At 37.4% G+C, this 22,463-nt stretch overlaps 1 protein-coding gene across 1 annotated transcript in view; it reads right to left on the bottom strand.

Annotated features, from left to right (window-relative positions):
- Lix1 (limb and CNS expressed 1) overlaps window positions 1-22,030 on the bottom strand; it is a 53,625-nt gene extending 31,595 nt beyond the window's left edge. Inside the window, exons 1-2 of the mRNA XM_028783502.1 lie at window positions 21,524-22,030; window positions 1,109-1,272 (exon numbers count right to left, since the gene is read on the bottom strand). Of these exons, the coding sequence (XP_028639335.1) occupies window positions 1,109-1,272; window positions 21,524-21,605 (246 nt within the window). The 5' untranslated portion in view covers window positions 21,606-22,030. The remainder of the gene's footprint in view (window positions 1-1,108; window positions 1,273-21,523) is intronic.
- Between the last annotated feature and the right edge of the window lie 433 nt (window positions 22,031-22,463).

The following is a 22,463-nucleotide window of genomic DNA, read 5'->3' as shown; positions in this document are numbered from 1 at the left end:
CCTCCTCCTCCTCCTCCTCCTCCTCCTCCTCTTCTTCCTCCTCCTCTTCTTCCTCCTGTCTTTCTCTCTTTGTCTCTGTCTCTCTGTCTCTGTCTCTCTGTCTGTGTCTGTCTCTCTCTCTGTGTCTCTATTCCCTTCTCAACTCCCCTTCCCATTCCCTAAATACACTATTCTATACTATACAGTCCTATAGCTGGTACCTCCGGGGGAAGGAATGTCTCAGCATGGGCCCACGAGGCACCCCTCCCACCTCACCATACCATGTTCTACAAAACATATACTTGGCTTTTTGTAAAACACAATAACGATATTTGGATTCCCTACAATCTAGCAGATATATCATCCTAACACATTACAAATGTACTTTCTTTGAGCTCTGGCTAATCCTGTGACTATTTCCCATCTCAAAGCTTGGAAATGTGAAAAGTTAAATAAGTTTTCCAAAGGATTACAAGCAGACAGAGGCAGAACCTGACATAAGCATAAATACTTGAGCCCAGCTTTCAACCAGGATCATGCTATGGTGTAAGGAAGACTTTAGATATTTTTATTTTAATATTTAGTTAGTTTTGAGACAGGGTTTTATTATGTAGCCCTAGCTGGCCTAGACCTCTCTGTGTAAATCAGGCTGGCCTTTAACTCATAGAGATCTACCTGTCTCTGCCTCATGAGTGCTGGATTAAAAGTATATGCCACAAGGATGGCTAAATTGATCAATACTTAATTACAACAAAATTATGATAGTGCAGGTTTTCAACTGTTAGAAAAGCCCCAATGAAAGACTTCGTCACTGTTTTCTAGTCCTATACATCCCCCTCACCCCACCCTGGAATCTTATTGAAGGAAAATGCAACAGCTGTCTTGGAAACAAAATGCTATGCTATAAAATTTGTTTTCTGTTAGGAAGTATCCGGACACATCACAATGTAAACTACTTCCTTCTTCTTTTCTTAAATTATAGCCTCTCACTGAATTTTCCAGTATATGTGATAGATATGAGTCAGCTTTATCCACTATATCCAAAAACCCCTCATAACTATTTTGTGAGAGGGTAATTCTGCTCTAGCCCAGTTACCTTTTGCTAATGAGGGGGGCTGGCTGCTCTTACCTGAAAGTTGCCAAAGCAGCTCCCTCCAGGGAGAGTCACGTAGCTCACAAAGGGAGGCCCAGAGGAGGGCATTGACTCATAGACCACCAGCCCCTCACTGGAGAATGTGGCCCTCTGCTGCTGCTTGCTTTCCCAAAATTCCTGTAACATCGACACAACGTTCACTGCAAAAAGACAAGAAAGGGCATCAGCTATAAGAGAGTGAGTACACACCAAGTGTTTAAGGCTGGATTCTGCTATGTGTCAGTGGCCATTTTAAACAGAACATACTCAGCTTGGGGGCTGCTTTCAACTGTGAAGACACTTTAGTTAAGCATATGAAAAGGATGTTGAAATATATGACTTTAACACACATGTATATTTCCTTTTTAAATTACGTTTTTATTTATTATGTATATGAGAGAGAGAATGTAGGCTTATATATGGGAATGTACATGTGTTGGCACCTATAAGAAGGTCGGAGGACAGCTTTGGGCACAGCTCTCTCCATCTATTATGTGGTTCTTAGAAATCAAATTCAGGTTGTCAGGCTTGGTGGCTGAGCCATCTGACTGGCCTATGTGTACGTTTCTTAATGAGTAAGACTTAAGTGGTTTTAGTACCCCAATTCTAACAAGGTTGCAGTATATCAAATTTATTTTATAAATCATATTAATAGCAAAACTTAAACATCTGACCATTCATCTCTGAAAATCTACCTTGGTAGATTTTTCCAGACCTGTGATTATCTATAGTTCATATCAAATTTCTTAGGCTCAACCCTGAAACGAGAAGGAACACTGTGAAGTAAAATGTAAGCAATGTAATATTAATCTGAACTTACTATTTATATGACTTGAGAGGAGAAATTTAAAAAAGGAGAAAACTCTTTTATGTTCCCTCTACTCCAATCTAAAGGAAAATCAAAGGCAATTATCAAATAAGCAAGAGGCTGGAAAGGCCATGAGTAAACTAATAACTTGGAGTCTTTGTAAAGACAAGGTCTGTTAGACAACTTTGGAAAACACGGGAATGGGTAGGGCCATGTGTTTTAGATTAAATGACCTGTGATAGCCTGCAGAGGTTCCAGATCAAATTAGGCTGGTTTGTTTATCCTGTACTGCAAATTGAATTGGGGAAATTAACAAGGATAATGGAATTGTGGAGTCAAACGTGACCTTATGAGTCATGTAGGCTAAGCTTTGCCTGATGCAGGAATCCCTTGCCAGCTTTGCTTCCAGGACAGCTGTCAGTCTGGCCTGTACACAGAGCGTTTCTGTGGAAAGGTGAGCTGACGTCTACTTTCCTTTAAGGCTTTTGGAAGGGATCTACCTGCATTTCTAGTGATCTCAGGGCATATTTGAAGGCAACACTGGATGTTTGTAGGTTTTGCTCATGGGATAACTTGCTCACTTTTTTTGTGTTACTTGGACAAAGGGTTCCCTTGAAGTATCATATAGTCTTTATGGTTGGGACTGGGAATTTGGCCAAAGTTTATGCATTTAGAGGCAACAGTCCAAGACTTTTGTTGGAAATAATCTTTTTTTTTTTTTCATGTGTGTGTTGGAGGAATAGGAGGTAGGTGGTTTGAGAAGAAAGTGAACACAGAGACACGTGGCAGAGGAGGTGGAAAAGAAATTCCGAGTAGGCTGAACACCTGGGGCCACCTTTGTGCAACCTAGGCTCCTTGCTTTACAGTGAATTATCTAAAACAATCCATCTGCATGTCCTTTAAGACCTGTTGAACTGCTCTCTTAATTGCATTTGAAAGTGTAACAATGCATGGAATGTGGATTAGCTCAGTCACAGAGTGCTCGCATAGCAAGGTGAGTCCCTGGGTTTTTCTCCAGCACAACAATACAGTTTTGGATGTTTCAAAATGCTAACAGCAAAAGCACTGCACATCCACAGCTCTGGCTGTTTCTGAGACTACAAGGTTCTTACACCTTCTCCTTAGGTCAGGAAAGTTCAGAAGATTGCTAAGAAATTGGATACCTTTGTATCTTAAAAAACTAGTTTGGTATTTAAATGTCTTGGGAAATACTGAGAAATCGTAGGCTTAACAGAGGAAAAGTAAATTAATATATAGGGAAGGGATTAAGTTAAAAATTGGTGAATACAGAACTTTTAATTTATTTACAGATTTAAAATAGTGTTTTATACTAGTTGATAAAACTCAAAGTATAAATTAGATATTTTTATATGGTTAACTGTTTCTGGCCCATGTCTCTTTTTCTTTCCAGTTCTGAGAAGATAGGTTTATGATCCAGTTTATGTCTCTATACGCAATTGATCCTCTAAATTCATCAAAAAAATGTTCTGAAGTATGAAGCATAAAATGGAAACCAGTGGTTGTTTGGTCTATTAGTCAACAAAGACTAGTACTTCCTGTTCTAAGTTCATCTCTGAATGAGATTGTTCTTCTGATTAGAGTAGAAAACTGAAGGCTCATGATTACCTAGGTAAGATACACACAAGAATTTTGGCCCACATAAATAAATGATTTGAGGTAAAGAGTTTGAAAGGATAAATTAAGATTTCTGTATGAATAAAAAAAAAGCCTCAGCTTTTGACTTTTCATTATGTAACTACAAAAGATTCCTTTGATGGCACTACAGATGTCATCACCCTTAAAAGTACAACATATGTGCATGCACACAGATCATGCATATTTCTATCTGTATCTCCTCTTGTGACTGGAAACTAAGATATATGGAGTGCGGGAGAAAGAAGGCAAGCTTTGCTGTCTGCAGCTCTAAAGGTCAGTTATATCTGAGGGTGTTCTATTTATAAAACACGTGCTCCCTTTTTTGTTTATGGAGCATCAGTGAGGTTTATAGACTATTTCAAAGAAGCTGTGAAGATGGTGATTCATTGCATAGTTTACTCTCTAGTTACCTCAGCCCCAAATCTTGTCATAAATTTGAGCTATCAAGTGTGGGATATTCCTCATCTCTAATAATTCATGCTCTTTCTCCTGGATATTGTTTCCTTGATTTATTTTTAAATGCTTACTCTCTGTTTGTTGCTTCTCAGCACCCATAAATGTGTTTGAGACAATGAATGAATAATAAGATAATTAATCAATTAAATGTATCATTTTCCTTAGAACTACTTGTGATTACTGGTTATTGAAATCTTCATGTTATAATCAAGCTGCTAGTAAGAATATTCTGTCTTAACTGTCTCTGCTTCCTCAATGTTCTTTACATGCCATAGCCTGGCTTCCTTTTGCACTATTCCAGTGAAATTCTTTGACAAGTATCACCAAGTTATGATTTTTCAGTCTTCATTTATTTGATTTGTTATCTGATAGTACATATTTCTATCTGTATCTCTTCTTGTAGCTGATGGTGTATAGTACACAGAGTGTGAACTATACATGTTGTATGTTCAGAGCTAAGATTATAGTGAAGTCATGGGATACAACATAAATAAGCAGTGTCCTAAGCACCCTGGATATGGTATGCATTTGATTTTGAATTAACTTTTGGTCATTGTATATTCAGAAACACTTGGCTGTTGGAAATGGTTTTTGTCACCTCTACATGCAATTGACTACACATGGGGTCACCACAACAATTTGAGAAGCTGCTTCCTATGACACATTGTTTGGAGCTATGCACTATTTCTCTTAAAGTTTAGTAAGGTTTCCTTTCCAGTCTCCACTTTCTCTCAATGGATACTAAAGCAAAATGGTTTTAAACAACCAAGACAAGAGGTGTGATAGTAACCCTTGGCTGGATACCTGGAGAAAGGACACAGGGACAGTTTGGCTGATGCTGTAGTCAGAACAAGAAGATAAGAACATTTGCTTAGTCAAGGTAACTGATGCTAAGTGATATAGCCACCATGGAGAAGTATGATGTCCAATGACTGAGGCGGCATTGTAAGAGGAAGTAGATCGAAGAACTATCATGTGATCCTAGAAACTATGTGAAACCCAGTTCTCTTTCATAACTTCTACCATCTTAGAGTATCTGAGAATAAAGAAAGCAATTTACTTCTAATTACCATTGTCTCTCAAACTGCTTAATCTACCCCCTTGCCTTGAATTGCTTCCTTGGATGCAGTGATAAGTCTCTTCAGCAGTTTGAATGTCTTATGTATCAATAAGACAATTTGCTACACAGTTTATAGATATTACCATGGCTAATATTATCTCTTTAAAAAGTAGTCTAATTGGACTGCCCAAAAGCTCTTCCCCATGGCAGATTTTCTTTTCTTTTTTTTTTTTTTTTTAAAGATTTACTTGTTTTATTTATATGAGTACACTGTTGTTCTCTTCAGACACACCAGAAGAGGCCATTGGATCCCATTACAGATGGTTGTGAGCCACCATGTGGTTGACTGGGAATTGAACTCAGGACCTCTGGAAGAGCAGTCAGTGCTCTTAACCGCTGAGCCATCTCTCCAGCCCCAGCATGGCAGATTTTCATTTTCTCCTTCTGCAGGTTTCCATTTTTATAATAAAGTCCAGTGTTGAGGCTTTCACAACTAATCAAAAACAAAGTTAAAGACCACCACCACCACAACAACAACCATGAAACACCTTGGCTATTTAACCTTTAACCCTCGCCATCAGAAATCTTCCACTGGCTTCAGCAAGAACATTCTCTTTTTGTCTTAGGACTTATGAGACCTATTTTTTAGCCAGGGCTTAATTCAAGTTCTCCCTCCTACCTTGAATGCTTCTGGCCCACTACACTTCAGAAGAAACACCACATCTTCCATCATGCCTTATTCACTGAGTGTAGCCCATTTGCCTCTCCTTTCCTGAGCTCTCATTCCATTAGTGGTCCTGTGTCTTAGCACTTAATCTCCTATAAACCATGGTCACAAAATGGATATGGTGCTCCTGGCTAAATTTATCAAGTCAGACTTGGCTAGACTTTCTTCTGGCTAGAAGAATGGAATGTCTTGTGGTAACAGTTCATCTAATAAACTATAGTTTTCTGTGATTTAATTCACAGCAGATTATGGGATCCAGGAAGGAATGAACTCTGGTTCATTCTACTCTGCTCTGATTGGGTATCTACCAAGAAGACAGAGCTATCTTCTTAGAAATCATCATCACATTCATTTGGAATCTAAATAACACTTTGCATAGTCTGAACATTTGTGCAACTGACTGAAAGTATAGAAAGTAAGTGAATTTCCCTGATTCTGGGAGAGTTCAGGAATAGGAATAGAAAGAATAGAAAGAATGAGAAAGTTCTGTAACCTGCCCAGTTAGATGTGGTAGAGGAAGTGAAGAAAGAGGAAGCCTAGTCAGAGTTAGTACATACATGACTGATAATTGTGGCCTCACTTGGGCTGTATCTTTATTAACTATGGCTCCAGGAAATTGTGAATGGGGATGGTAGGTCCATTTGTCTTGGGTACCAATTTTAATTTCTTTATGTTCTATGCCTGGAATGCTCTACTGAAAATATCTTCTAAGATCAGTGGAACATATCATCCCAATTAACAAGCAATTGTTCACTGTCACAGTCTATGTGTGGCCCCTAACCTTGAAGTATAAGAGAATTCAAAACTGGCTTCTCAGCCCACAGGGATTTACAGTCTGTCTGGAGAAGTAATATATTCATTATATAATTAGTGAATAAAATATTAGAGTACCAAACTGTAGAATGGAGTGAGTGTTAATGTTTAAAGCTTAAAAAATCATAACTCAGTAATTAAATAATTTCAAGGCGAAAAGAAGATGGATGTGAGCTGAGGTATCTGAGAAATATCTATGTAGGAAGAGCCTAAGCTGAGTTCTCCCTAGGGAAATGAGATAGACAGCTATTGGGGGAAAGAAGAGAAATTGTACTCTCAGAGCAGTAACAATGATACTAAATAAAAACAAAAACAAACAAAGAAACAAAACAATGAAGAGAATCAATTATTCATTCTTTAAAGAACTTCATAAGAAGGTGATTAGACAGCAGATTAGAGGTATCTAGCAGTTTATGAGGCCTTACAAGTCTGAAATTATCATCAAGTGCTTGACCACGGGGGAATGTGGGTTGTGAAGCAAGGCTAAGGAGTGGAACTGTGAGCAGCAGATAAAGACCAGGTGAAATACAGGAGGATTTAACCTCAGATTTGTAAAAATAAACAGTGAATCTTAACACTGAGCAGTAGATAAAATGGTAGAAAGGGGGAGGACGCTCTTCTGCAGTTTTAAGCAAGAACATAGGATGGCCTATGACACACAATCTGATACTCTGCAAAAATATAGTTTAAGATGGGAGATATGTGATCTACACAGTGAGCAGATGCTAAAGGTCCCTGTATGTCCTAGCTTAATTTCCAGGGCCAAGTGGGGAGCCACCTTAAGAATGTGCTTACAGACCTGGGCAAGGTGGCACATGACTTTAGTCTCAGCATTCCAGAGACAAAAATAGGCAAACCTCTGAGTTTGAGGCCAGCCTGATCTACAGAGTTAGTTTCAGGACATCCAGGGCTACACAGAAAGACCCTATCTTGAAAAACAAAAGAAAGCAAAACAAACCAACCAAACTAACAAACAAAAAGATTGAGCTTACAGTAAAATCCTTCTGTCAGGAGAAGGCCCTGCACTTGCACTGTTATATCCCCAAGATCCAAAGACCTCTACCCATCACTGGATAAATAGAAGACTGCAAGATAATTAGTTTGAGCCCAGGAAACTGGCTGTGACTTGAATATAGGCACATATATAGGTGTACATAGCCAAGATGCACAGAGGAAGGTTACATTTGGAAACTATAGTGGGACATCTAGAAAGAGGAGCAAGATCAGGTGTATGCTAGGACAGAGACTGGATGGCCAGGCACACAGGACGACTCAGTATCCAGGCCTTACCACCAATTCAAAGAAGCCTTTGGTTTTACTGTCTTGCTACTGCAAGTACTTCAGAAAAGCTTATCTAGCAAAAAGCCCTTTCTAGTCTCTGTTAGGACTTTAGGGCAAAAATGGCTTAATCCCTCAGCCAAAGAGGAACATCAGCTTTTATGTTTTTCAGTATTTTATTTAATCATTTGGCTCTGTATTGGTTTTATTGTGTTTTCCCCTTAGCATTATTTTTCATACCTTCATCCTATATACTTTCATTCTCTCTGCATGATTTTAATTTTCATTGTTGACGCCACTAGACTATAGCCATTCTGGAACTATACTTCTGTGTGTATCTCTGTGAAGCTGTTTCCAGCAAGGCTTAATTAAAGAAAAGACACCTGAATGTAGTTGACACCATCCATAGGCTGGAGGCCTGGACTGAATAGAAGGAGAAAATGAGCTGAGCACTAGCATTTGTTGGTCTCTGCTTCCCAATTGTAGATGCACTGTGACCAACTCCCTCACCCTCCATCCATCATGCTTTCTCTTTGATGTGACTACACCCTAAAACATGATCCCAAATAAACTCTTCCTTTTCGTCAATTATTTCTCTAAGATACTTTCTCACAGAAATGAAAAAAGTAACGAATCCACTATCCTATCCGATTCTTCATTCTTGCCTCCACTGCTTATTGATTTTTTTATCAATTATCAACACTATTTTCACTCATTAATTTTTAAATTCCTAGTTAGTCCAATTCTCTTTAAATTACTGTTGCTGGGCTGGAGAGATGGCTCAGTGGTTAAGAGCACCTCTTCCAGAGGTCCTGAGTTCAATTCTCAGCAACCACATGATGGCTGTAATGGGGATCCAATTCTCTCACTGATCTCTCTGGTGAGTCTGAAGACAGCAACAGTGTACTCACATACATGAAATAAATCTTTTAAAAAAAATTACTGTTGCTGAGGTCTGTGTTTACTCATTGGGTAGTAATGAAGATACAGACTTCAAAAAATGTTCACCAAGAGGTCTCTCAAATAAAATTATACATATATAAGGAGATATAAATATGTATATATCCTAAAATATACAGAAATTGCAACTTAGAAACAAAAATATGAAAAAATTAGGCAATAGAGCTTCTTCAAGTATTCACAATTCTTTAGTAACTAAATACTATAATATTGAAATGGTTAAAATTATGGATAAAAAATTCAAAAGTATAGTTTTAGATATCATCTTTTACCTCAAAGAGGATTTAGAAAAGCAGATAGAGGGTGAAGCAAAGAAGTGACTTTAAGACTTGGATGAAAGTGAGGCTTGGCTGATGATGCCTTTAATCCCAGAACTGGGATGAGAGCATAAGGATTGGGAGTTAGAAGTTCAAGCATCATTCTCATTGAGGCCAGCCTGGGCTACCAGAGACTTTACATTAAAAATATAACAATAATTATAAAAAGGAAATAAAGAAAGAAACCTAACAACTAACAAACAAAAGAAACAACTTGGGCAAAAAAAATCCTTCAAGTTGAATAAGATGAAACTGAGTGATTATTGCATTCAGAAAACAATAAAGAAATAGAAGAAATCATGACCATAATTTTTAAGAGTTCTGGGAGATTAACAAGGGGCCAATCCTAAGACTCTCTGGTATAAAAAAAGTAATTGAGATGTAAAACTAAGGCATAGAAGAACTATTTAATAAAATTATGGTTAGAAAATTCTCAAAATAAAGGTAGGGATGTCAAGGAAAAGAGATACATAGAATCCTTAAATAGATATGTCGATATACCAAAGATGGAATGCCAAGAAAAAAAAGAGAGAATACTAAAAGAAGAAAATACCAACCCATCTTTAAATCGGAACTCTTCAGATTTATCTCAGAACCCTAGCAGAACCTCTAAGACCAAACAGAAAAGCATAAACCGATGTAGTTAAGTCCCGAGAGTAATAGCTGGTGATCAACACCACTGTATCCAGCAAAGCTATCACTTCAAGCTGAGAGGCATAAACTCAAAATACACCAATTTACAACCACTAAGCTATCATTTCAGAAGACATTTAACATAGCCTAAATGATGATGAAGAAGAAAGTTGCTCACAATTGCATGAGCGTGAGAAAGAAAGAATTTAATTAGGAGAATAAACAATCAAAGATAATTGTCAAAGATTCAAACATTTTTAGTCCAATAAACAGGAAACCTCTACTATGATGAAGGAAAGAAAAGAACAAAGAATACCCCCCAAAAAACCTATATAGAATTAGCACATATCTCCTAAATAATTCGGAATGTAAAGTTTACTCTCCAATTAAAATAAAAATTTGCCTTTGGATAAAGTAATAAAATTCATCCATCTGTTGTGTCTAAGAAACACATTCCTTTGACAAAAACACATGGAAGGAAAATGAAACAGCAGAAAATAATTTTTCAAAAAATGAAAGCAAGATGGAGTATCTGTATAAAGTGACAAAACACAGTTTAAGACAAAATTAATGAGAAGAATCATTACATATTTGTAATGGCTAATTTTATGTCAACTTGACTCAAGCTAGAGTTATCAGAGAGGAGGGAGCCTCCATAAGATATGGCTGTAGGGCATTTTCTTAATTAGTGATCAATAGAGGAGGGCCCAACCCATTGTGTTTGATGGAATTCCTAGGTTGGGTTCTATTTTTAAAAATGTCTGAGCGAGCCATGTGGGGCAAGCCAATAAACAGCATCCCTCCTGCTGGCCTTTACAGGAACTCTTGCTTCCAGGTTCCTACCCTGTGTGAGTTTCTGTCCTGGCTTCCTTTGATGATGAACTGTGATGTAAAGTGTAAGCAGAATAAGCCCTTCTGTCCCCAAGTTGCTTTGGTCATGGTATTTCATCACAGCAATAGAAACCCTAACTAAGACAGTACTAATAAAAGAAAAATCATTAAAAAATATAATGACTGTCAATGTATATTAACCAAATACCCATGTACCCAATGCCACAATACTTAGGTATAAAAGGGCAGTAAGTGATTTTAATGTGTCACTGTCATCAATAGATAGACCACTCAGAAAAAAAAAGTTAATTTAAAACAACTTCAGAATTAAACCGTACTACAAGAAAATTGTAACATTTTGTTGTTGTATCACCTGTGTATTATCAGGTGATAATGGGGGTAAAACTAAAAGTCAATAGCAAGGGAAAACACAAAATATACAAATACTCCTAAATCAACTAATATATTTTTTGAGAAATCAGTAGATAACTGAAGAAATTAGAGGGGGATCTGAAGTTTCCTAGAGTCAAATGAAAATGGTAATGTTGGCATTTAGTCTAGGCTCTGCCCCACAGTTACCTGGCAACAGCTAGGTATGCCTGACTCACTATAAAAGGGGCTGCTTGCCCCCTCTTCTCTCTCTTGCTCCTCTTGTTCTATTGCTCTTGTTCCAACTCTTTCCCTCTCTCTCCCCATTCCCCTCCCTGCTCTCTCTCCACATGCTCATGGCTGGCCTCCACTCCTCTATTCCTCTACTCCTTTACTCTCCATGTCTCTCTCTGCCTTTCTCTCAACTCCCCTCCCACATGCCCTGAATAAACTCTATTATATTATTATACCTTCATGGGGCTGGTACCTCAAAGGGGAAGGGATGCCTCAGCATGGACCTGCAGAGGTACCCCCATCGCCCACACCTGACTGCACATCCACCAAATATATTCCTTTTCTCTTATCTTTTCATAAAACACAAAAGGTAGAACCTGTGGGACAAAATGAAGGCAGTTTAAAGAGGGAGGTTTGTAACCATGAATGCCTAAACTTATAAAAATTAAGCTTATTTCAATTAAATAATTCCATAATATACTTCTAGGTCTTATAAAAGCAAGAATAATTCAGTGAAAACTCAAAGGAAGAAATAACAAAGATCAGAGCTGACTAATGGAATGGGAATAAAAAGAATAATGCAGATGACTGATGAAAGAGTTGGTTCCTTAAAAATAAATAAACAAATCCTTTGACAAACTCACTCTCCAATTAGGCATGATAAATTATGACAGAAATTACAGCAAGTATCATTTGTCCCAAACAATAGATAGCAAATATTTTGAAAAATTCTTATTTAATAAATTTGAATTTAACATATCAAAATTAAACCAGAAAAATATCAAAAAGCCCAAGAATATCTGTAATAGCCAATGAGGAGTGTCCTATAAAGAAAGGCCCAGGACTGGATTGGATATATTCTCTGTTAAATTCTACCAGATCCTTAAAGAAAAACTAACATTAAGAAGGATATGTTGTCTGTGGTGGTTTGAATGAGAATGGCCCCCATTGGCTCATAGATTGAATGCTTAGTTATCAGGGAATGGCACTATTTGAAAAGATTAAGAAGTGTGTCCTTATTGGAATAGGTATGGCCTTGTTAGAGGAACTGTGTCATTGGGGGTGGGTTTTGAGGTTTCAAAAGCTCAGTAGTTTTTTTCTCCCTACTGCCTGCAGATCCAGATGTAGAACTCTCAGTTACTTCCTCAACCATGTTTACCTGCATGTCACCATGTTCCCTGCCATTATGATAATGAACTAAGTCTCTGAAATTGTAAGCAAGCCCCAATTAAATCTTTCTTTTATAGGACTTGCTGTGATCATGATGTCTCTTTAACAATAGAACAGTTGACTAAGACAATGTTGGACTCCTGTAATCATAGAGGCAAAAGCAGGAAGATTATGAGTTTGAGACTAGAGTAGGCTACATAGCAAGTTCAAGCCACATCCTATCTCAAATAGGTCTGGGAATGTTTTGGTGATGTATATGTATGTGTATGTATATGATGTATATGTATATGATATATACATTTGTGTATATGTATATGATGTATATGAATATGATGTAAATGTGTATGTGTATTTATATGATGTGTATATGAATATGATGCATATGTATGTGTGTGTATGTGTATATGTATATGATGTGTATGTGTATAAGTATGTGTATATGTATATATGTATGTGTATATGATGTATACGATGTAGATGTTGATGTATGTCACCTTTGTCTGATACATATGGTATCACAAAATAGGAGATATAATAGGAGGAGGAAAATGAGGAGGAGGAGAAGGAGAAAAAGAAATAATATGCCCCTTCCTTACATACATCAATGATCATCAGAATATTCCATAAAGTAGGAAAGGGGGTTATTCTCACACTCATGCTACAAAGCCAGATCACCATGGTGATAAAACAAGGCTACAGATGCATGCAGATATACAGACATATGCATGCATGTATACACAGAGAAAGAGAGAAAAAAATAGGAAGTGTGAGATTTTATGTGCTCTGTGGATTATAAAATGTGTTTTATATGTGCATTGAAAGATAAGTACTAATTGACATACATTAAAATGTTTACTGCATTTTGTCTCTCCATTTATCATTAAGAGATGGACAGTTGCTGAAATAGTTAGAAGTCTGAGCTCCAGAATCAGACAAGCCTTGGTTTGAATCCTGTTTGTACCATAGTTAGATATCTAACTGATCCAAACTAAAGTTTCTCGTCTGAGGAAAGGAATGTGTCTTTAAAAAGAAAATGCAGCCAGGTGGTGGTAGCACACATAGCACTTGGGAGGCAGAGGCAGATGGAGCTGTGTGAATTCAAAGCCAGCCTGGTCTACAGAGAATATTCCAGGACAGCCAAATTTACACTGAGAAACCTGTCATACAAAACAAAACAGCAGCAGTAGCAGCAGCAACAACAACAAAAGACAGAAAAAAAGAAAAAGACAGGCAGAGAGAGAGAGAGAGAGAGAGAGAGAGAGAGAGAGAGAGAGAGAGAGAACGCCTAGAGTAGGGTTCCACACATGCTAAGTACAAAGTACTAGTGCCTTAGCTATTGTGATCAGAGATGTTGAAGTAAGACATAATTATATGTTTGCATATTGCATCTTTGAAGCTAATTGCTCATAGAATTTTGGAAACCTTATCATTAAATACTCTAAAAATAGTCTGCATGTCTGAGACTCCTATTAAATACATTGTGCTATTTATTGCCCAAATACATGAGGAGTTAAGAGATTGACGAGAGCAAGCTCTCTTATGAACATTCATTGGTCAAGTCAAAAATTTAGAATAGCCAAAATGTAGGTGGATGAAATGTTTCATGTCTCAGTATCTAGAGATATTAGTATCCTACATTTTCACTTTCTGATACTTCAGGCAATGGATCTGCTCTTAGCAAAAACTACAGAGTATTTCTTAAATTATTTTTTATTAAAAAATAAAAACTTTTATTTTAAATTAATACTTAATAACTTCATGTGCCTCAAGAAGTAGAAACAATATATTTCATGACCCATTTCAATTACTTAAGATGCAAGTCCTAGAAGAGGCCATTTGTTCGCACACATATACACAAAGGATTGTAACAATCTGTTATAAATCTACTACAAAAAAGAATCAATTTCTTTCATCTTATATCAGAAAAATTTCTAGCTAAGTAAAATATTGCTTGCCAAAAACAATTAAGACACATTGGAAAGGCTGCCATTTACAAATCATTAAGCAGCTTTCAAAACAACCTATTTTCAAATTGATTCTCTGCTTTTAAACAGATGGATTTATGTTTATGATATTTTAATATCACCTTTAATTTAAAAACCTGTTAACAGGTGACATTTTACATAACGTTAAATAGTATTTACTATTCCAGAAACTTGTTCTCATTAGTGTGATTTTCTAATTTTATTAAAAAAAAAAACAGGAAAAGGACTCTCAAATAATGTAGAAGGCAAACTCGTGATATATTAATTTAGAGTGCAGGCACAATAGGTTGAAAAATGGGATGCCTCTGGATCTTGTGCTGGCCATGTCTGGGTCCCAGAAACTGATCAGCTGTGCCAGGTGCCCAGGCATTTACAGGCTTTGGCTTTGTCCAGGACACTGCCCCTGTGTCCTGCAGCAAAAGGCCAGCCTTGGCCCAGTTCCTTTTATGTAAAAGTTCTTTTAAGGCAGCTGCTCTGACCCAGTGGGACAGGCAGCTGGAGTGCTCTCTGTTCCCAGCAGGGGCAGTCTTCAAGGGTTGGGCCCCAGCTCCTTCAGCGGCTGGAGGCTGGCTGGCTTTTGTTTTTTCTTTCCTTTTTTTTTTTTTTTTTTCCTTCACTTCCAACCTCTCCACCAAACATTTCTCTGAAGGAATGGAACTACTTTCAGTTGTTTTACAGAGTTAACCTTTCAGGAGGGTCTACAAAAAACTTAAAAGTAATATCCTCCCCCACCCCCACCCCGGGGGCAGGCTTTACTTTTCGCCTTTAGAATTTAAAAAGGCTGAACTGTAAATTCTTTTATGAGAAAAGTTAAATAGCATTCATGTTATATATATTTGCATGGATATGGGGAGAAGAGAAAGTATGAAGGAACAAAAGGAAACCACAAAGGCTAATTAAATTGTATGTATCACACTTAAACAGCAGCAACAGCTGCATGCTAGAGTTCACATGTGTGTTGTATATGTGTAGCATGGGCCAGATGATGTCATCTGATTTTAAAGGCTGCATAGATGTGACCTATTTACCAACCATGGGTATCTATCTTCCCCACATTCTATTGGGCTGTAATAAGACACTGTATACAGTGAGATAACTAGCTGTAGATCAGACACACAATTTAGTTTTATGGAAATGATCAACTCTGTAAAAATATGGTCTTAGGTATATAATGTATTTCCCTGCAAATAATGATTTAAAGAATGGTTTTTAGTATCTGCCACAGGGTCAGTGTATAAGACACACATAGAATTGGGTCACAGAAGAATGTTCTAGTGACCCATAGCTGGAGTCATACTCCGAGGATGAGTGGAGGGATGGTAAATTCTGATACTGTGGAGTGTTTCTTGAGGCTGGCTTGAGGCAGCTTCCTGGCTGAACTGCCTAAAGTGGCTTTTTGTCTAGGGTTTTTTCTTTCATGGTCTCTCCCGCCTATTTTTATGTCAACTTATTCCTAAACATAGTTATTCACTGACAACTGTGTCAATTGAGGAAGGTTTAGAATAGAGCTGGGAAGTTTATTTCACCATTAAGGAGACTACTTGATGGTGGGAAAACTCTTCCCCTTTCATGGGGGAGAAAAATTAGCCAACCAGTAGTTTAAATATGTCTGCCATATACCCTCCAGGTACCTGGACCTGTAGAAGGTTTCTGGCATGTGACAAAAATACAAGGTCTGTCTCTGCCCTGGGACTTACAACTAAGTTATGGACAAAACCACCCTGTGGAAATTATAACAGGTATTTCAGAAGCATGGTCAGGACATGTAGATGGAAAAGCATAGACAATAAGTACCAACAGAGTGGCGGGTTAGTGATGAGTTCTCACAGCTGCTCAACAGGATGAGATCGAAGTAGGGATCAACTGATTATCACCGCATTAGTGGATAAAAATAAAGCCAACAAAAAATTAGAACCATAACATTCCATTGACTCCAGAGAGACAATGGGGATAACTGTGGAACAGAGTCATTGTCTCTTCTGTTAGCTTTAAACTTTCAATAGGATTCTTTTGCTTTTAAAATGGTATTATTTGAAATACCTCTTCAGACTAAACTTACGTGGGCATTTGAACATGGAGGAAAAGAAATAAAAGCCTTTGGGGTTAAAACTTGAATATGAAATATATTAAATAAAAATTCCTTTATGAAAGGCTTCTAAAGTTGTCTAACATTTCTTAAATCAATCTGTAGCACGTAATCAGTAAAACCATATCATTTAAACAGAAAGATCATAACTTAGAACCTCACCCTTGGGCAGCTGTATCCTATTATGGGCTGTAACTTAGCACATGACTTTCAGAAGTTGTTAAAATTGAGTTCAAGCTAACAAATCTCAACTGTAAAATAAAATAAAATAAAATAAAATAAAATAAAATAAAATAAAAACCTCTGGTGAGATTGGGCAGCAGCCTATGAAGAGGTCCCATGGGATAAGTGTCTATCGTATTTTATTTTGATCTGTTAAATGTATTTATATATGAGGAAAAAGGTATTAGGACAGATATGGCCCTTAAGTGACTGAGAAGTTACTCCCCTATTTAAAAGACTTTGAAATATTTTCTCCTTGGACTGTCTTTCAATATTTAAACTGTCAAATGAGCATTTGCTGATAAAAGATAAAGAGAATGTCTTTTATTCTGCTGATAGCTGAGCTGAAGTTTGCATTTTATCAGTCTAAATTCATATAAAAGTCATTGTATCCTGTTACAAATAAAATAAAATTGGCATTTGAACAGGCTTCCATAAACACATGCATTTCTAGTTTAATACTAAAAGTATCAACATTTACTCTATTGCAATTAAGATGGAATCATTATTCTGTCCTGAAATGGAGTTCCTTCAAGGGCAGTTTATATGGTGGAATACACTGCAGCATGTGCAGGAATTTTACATTTCTTACATCCACCCCTCTCTTTGAAATGTGAAAACTATAAATGTATCATCAAATTTATAGATTTCAAGTAACTACACTAAAGAGAATGGAGCGGAAAAAATACTTGACTGGGGAGATTTTTTGTTCTCCCAGGCTATACACTGCCAGATTCATGATTACTAAAATGTTTTTAATAGCCTTGTAGTCTGGTCTGAGTTTTCCAAAGTGTAGAAATGTACTCTTTGAAGTTAAGTATTCACCTATCTGAGATATATATATATATAAACCTTCCATGCAAAGAAATGTTTTTCAAATAAAAATAAGTTAATGCACCTCAAATATGTGAGAAATTTGCATCTAACTGAGCAACATTTAGCAAAGATTCCATCTTATCTTTTCATCAGAGGGCAGAAAAAATACTAGCGAAATCTAACATAAGACTTTATAAAGCTAACCCGTCACCCATTAACTCTTGTAGCTGAAATGACAATCAAGATAGCTTTTAAACTATCTCTTGGAGAAAGTTATTTTGATGTGGCTTTCAGTTAGTGAAAGTAACTTCTTTCCAGAGACATATTTACCATTCTCCCACCTTATATTTTGCCTGGATTGGCCAGTGGTTTCCTACTGATAAAAGCTACAATTCTTCCTAGCATAGATATCAATACACACACCTCCAGCAGATGCCATCTATGCTTTGTCCCAGGACACATAAAGCCATAAACTTCTGCATAGTTTAAGATCATGTTTAACTCCAGTACCTGTGTGTCAACAAGATTCAACCTGCTTCTTTCTATTCAGCTCCCATTCAGTCTATGCTCTTTGTATACAGCCTTTGGCCAAGTGGCTTCCCCCCCTCTAAAAATGCTCCCACCTCTGTATTTCTGTCATACTCTGTTTAGATACAACTACTTATTAGCCTTCCCTACCTTGCAGACAAGCTCATTTTTCTCCCCTTTCTGCTTTCTCTTACAGCCCAGATAATATGGAAACTGGAAGGTCTAAGAGGCAGTGTCATGTAGTGAGTGACTAAAGGTAAGGAGTTGGAAGACAGTATTTGTATCTAGCCTCCAACTCCTACTACAGTGGGACTTAGTCAATTTGCTTCTGTTTCTTCACTTATAACAACAGTACCTACAACACTATCTACATTTACTGGTTTGCTAAGAAGAATAAATGTTTCTGCCATAGTATCTGTCATACAATGAGAATTTATCATCCTAGTTTCTATAAAATGAGTGAAGTAACACTCTACAGATTAGATAGGTAACTATCTTATCCTTTGGTAACCTGAAAAATTAGTGCCCGAGTTAGGATCTGCTACACAGCCATCTTGAAATCATGTAGTAGTTCCTTTTGAGAAAGCCAAGAAATGGCCAAACAGTAGCAAACAAAGAGCAAGTACATGCTCCACAAGAGAGGACAGGACTGCTCTTAAGACAGCTCATCCTTGCTTGTGATTCATGACCCATGGAATGAAACTGGATGTCAGAGAGCTCAGAGTGGAAGGAATCATGGCCATATGTCATAATCTCTCTGCAAACAGATTCTGTCTGGCCGTGTGGAGCTATCCAGTGCTGGCTGCTGCAGAGATGCTCCTGTTGTGGAGATCAGTTTCATGTCAGCCTTCAGAAGCAAACTTCATATTGGGAGCCCACCTTATCCCAAACTTCTTTCATTTGAATGTCCACTAGGAAGTAAAGGAAAATGCTGTGGGAGTTCTTTCCTTTCAAAAGAGAAAATAATACCTTTAAAAATCACAGTTATCATAGATGAACAGCTTATCTAAACTATAACAGACTGAACATATTGTAAAATGCCATCTGAAGGCTGAACCATGCATTCAACATTATTTCCTTAAGCGACTGTAACTGCTCCCACATGGTTCTACCTCAGGCCAGAAAACTCTGAGTGCTTTTCCTAATCAACTTGAAGAGAAAATTTACCCATAGTTGTTTGTTTGTAAGCAAATCAAAAGCCAACCGAGGGTGATGAATGACTCAGAAGGCCAATTTTTGCTCTCTGTACTGTGTGTCCAAAGAGTACAGGAAACACCACTTTGCATTCACAGAAGAAAAGTTTAGAAACAATGAAGCAGTTTCCTTTGTTCACTTGAGTTGTGTCTTATGATTTCTCTGGGTCCCTTTTCATCTTCCAGGAAAGCAAGGAAGCAATTCTTTTTATGTGTTCCTCAGGGCAGAGACCAGATGGGTGGCAGCAGGGGAGGAGTCTGGAGTGAGCTAAGAGGACAGGAAGAAGACTTTTTAAGAACTGCTATTAAGGCTGGTGGCAGCTTTTTAGATTTCTAGCAAGAGTGTGGTGGCAGCAATTTAAAGTTGTGCCAAAGTAATAAAGTTCATGAGCCAGACTGACATGTGTAGCATCCACAGTTGCCAATGTATGGCTTGCTCCTCAAACAGACGTCTGATGTCCTGACTCAGAAAGCAAACCCATTTCCACAAAGATTGGTAGAAACATTTGTCATTTAGCTTATGTTGCTTAGTCATTTTTTTTTACAGGTTAGAGAAGCCAGAAAGGAGAGGACTTAACATTCTCATAGTCACAACCAGTGAGCTGAGCAGCTGCAGAGTAAGCGGTTCATTCCAGAGTAAATCCGCAATGACAAATGCTAATGTTGGGATTTTTGTAGTTGTTAATGAATAAAATATATGAAATGTGACACAGGTTTTCCATATGAAGAAACCTTCTGTGTGGATTACCAGGGTCTCAGAAGAAAACAACAACAACAAAAAAAATGTAGCGTCCTTGCAAAAATTTTGGTGACAGAACATCGTCTCTTTAAAAATTCCTAGTCTCTCTTCTAAGCTGTGTGCAATTGGAAGAAATTAGTTCAGCTTAAGAACATCATACAGCCTCAGATTTGAACTTTTCCCCTCCATTTCCTTTTACTGCTTCTGCTCTCCAAATTTTAGATGTAAGTTCTTACAGTTTATCCAAAGCTTTGGACATGCCAAAGCCTTTTACCCTTCACTAAGAATTGAATGCATTGAAGGAGAAAGATATTCTTTCCTTTTCTTTCACTGAGAGAAATATACCAAGCCAGAATAGACACCAGGCTAAGCTTGAGGATGGAGTGATTTTTATTATTTCTAACATAGCTATCAACAGATGCTTTCAGGCAATATTCTTTTTAAAATAAGAAAGTAGCTTTTATTTTATGTCTTAGAGGACAGATTGGTTACAATTTAATTTCTAAGAGGGAAATTTTATAGAATAAAGAGGCCAGACTTTTATCTCTCTCTTTTTTTCATCACACATATGAGAAATATAAGCTGCAGAGACATCTGGAAAGGACCATTATTCACTAATCAGAAAGCAAAATCCAAACCACTGATACTTTGATGGAGACACACATCTAGAGTCACAAGGAGGAAAGCTGTAACGTATTGCAGGCTAAAAACATTCCATATGCATTTTCACCTTTTGGGCAGATCCAAAGTGCAATTCTATTTCAGAAGCCCTTTGTAATCTGACACCCACTGTAGATAAGATACACTATGAAGATAGTCTGTTTTGCAGCAGCGAGAAATCAAATTGGTTCCAGAAGCGAACTTTTATGACAAATGGTTTAATAGTATTGCTGGAATTGTAAAGCTTGACTGAATTATTTTTCATAATCATTTTAGAAAAAGATTTAAAAATAACTTTGCCATGCCATGTGGGATGGGAGTGGGGATGTCAGGAATGGTGTTTAAGTTAGAAGGCATTTCATTTTATTGGTATTATAATTGTTATTAAAATTTAGGAGCTCAGTGGTTAAAATTCAATTTTGTTTGCTACAAATAATTCTAGGTAAAAAAACAATACCTGACTTAATATGAGTAGTTATGTTGTGGAAGATTAAATAGACTAACAACGAGCAGTGCACTTTTTTATTATAATTTCCAAGTTATTTTTAGTTTTCACTGAGTTCCAGTCAGCTTTGTTTTATTTAAAAAGCATCTGGAAAAGTTCATTAAGATTTGGCAGGTTTTAGACTTTAGAAAAAGAGTCATCTACACAGTATTGTCTTGGCAAAATAGCCCAGAGTCTTGTGGATGTAGGTAAAAGGAAATCATTCTTCTGACTGAAGTCGGGAACAATTTAAATATCGCCTAGCCCACAGCACACGACTACAAAGATCTAGCAGCAATCGTAGTTAAATAGGATGTGACTAGACACTTAGGACTATTTTCTAAAAAGTCAGGAAAAAAAAAGTTTTTTTTTTCCTTCAGTACTTACAGTCTTTGAAGACCAAAGCCGGGTCTCTGTGAGGCAAGGCTTGGGCAATGATGTGCCTCAGAGATTCCAAGGTTCTGTCCATCTCGGGTCTGCCTGTGCAAGCCTCCTGCACAGTCTCCTCATGCCTGAATTCTTGCAGCTCTGGACTGAATTTGTGCAGCTCATTGATGCACTGGATTACCAAAGAATCCCTTTTAACATCTGCCAATCAGACATTTCCCAGAATCTAAAGACCCCCCAGGGCCCTCCTCTCGGGCTCACTTATCTTTGTTGTATGCTGAGCTAATTAGCCTGAAAGGCTGGCTGACAGGCTGGTTCCCATGGCTTCATTCTGTTAAACACACCCACCTACAGGCAGGCTGGGGAAACTCACTAATCATGAGAACAGATCTCTCCAACCAGATTTTGCCTGGATGCTGCGTTGCCTTCCCATTTGGGCATTTCTTTTAGCCTTCCATCTTTAAATGTGCTGCCCCAGAATATGGACTCAAGAAGCATCTTTCTTCAGTTTAAATTACAAGAGGAAGGCTTGGGACTGCCATCATTGAACAACCACTACAACCAACATAATCTAAATTCCCCTTTGGAAAAGAGGTACTATAAAGATTATGGTTGGAGTTAAATTATGCATTATGTTTGAAATCAGAATCCTCCCTCCAATGATAGGCACTTCTGGTGAGTAGTAGCAAGCAATACCTAGAAGACTATTTTATAGTTTGCCTGACCATATTTCTTTATCTATTACTGTCCAAGACAAATCATTCCCAAGATTGACTTTAATTAATCCTGATAATTTATTCTGTTAAAAATTTCAGGATGAAGGTCTGGAGAAATGGCTCAGTGTGTAAAAGTTCAGTTCCTTTAAAATAGCCAATCTCTTTAAAATTTAGTTTTTTAAAATTCGAATATATGGGCTCCTATAAAATCAAAATAAATTAAA

This window comes from Grammomys surdaster, unplaced genomic scaffold, assembly GCF_004785775.1.
Source record: "Grammomys surdaster isolate TR1022 unplaced genomic scaffold, NIH_TR_1.0 1136, whole genome shotgun sequence".
NCBI lineage: Eukaryota > Metazoa > Chordata > Mammalia > Rodentia > Muridae > Grammomys > Grammomys surdaster.
Note: the sequence above shows the minus strand (reverse complement) of the source record. Positions and strands in the feature narration are given on the sequence as shown.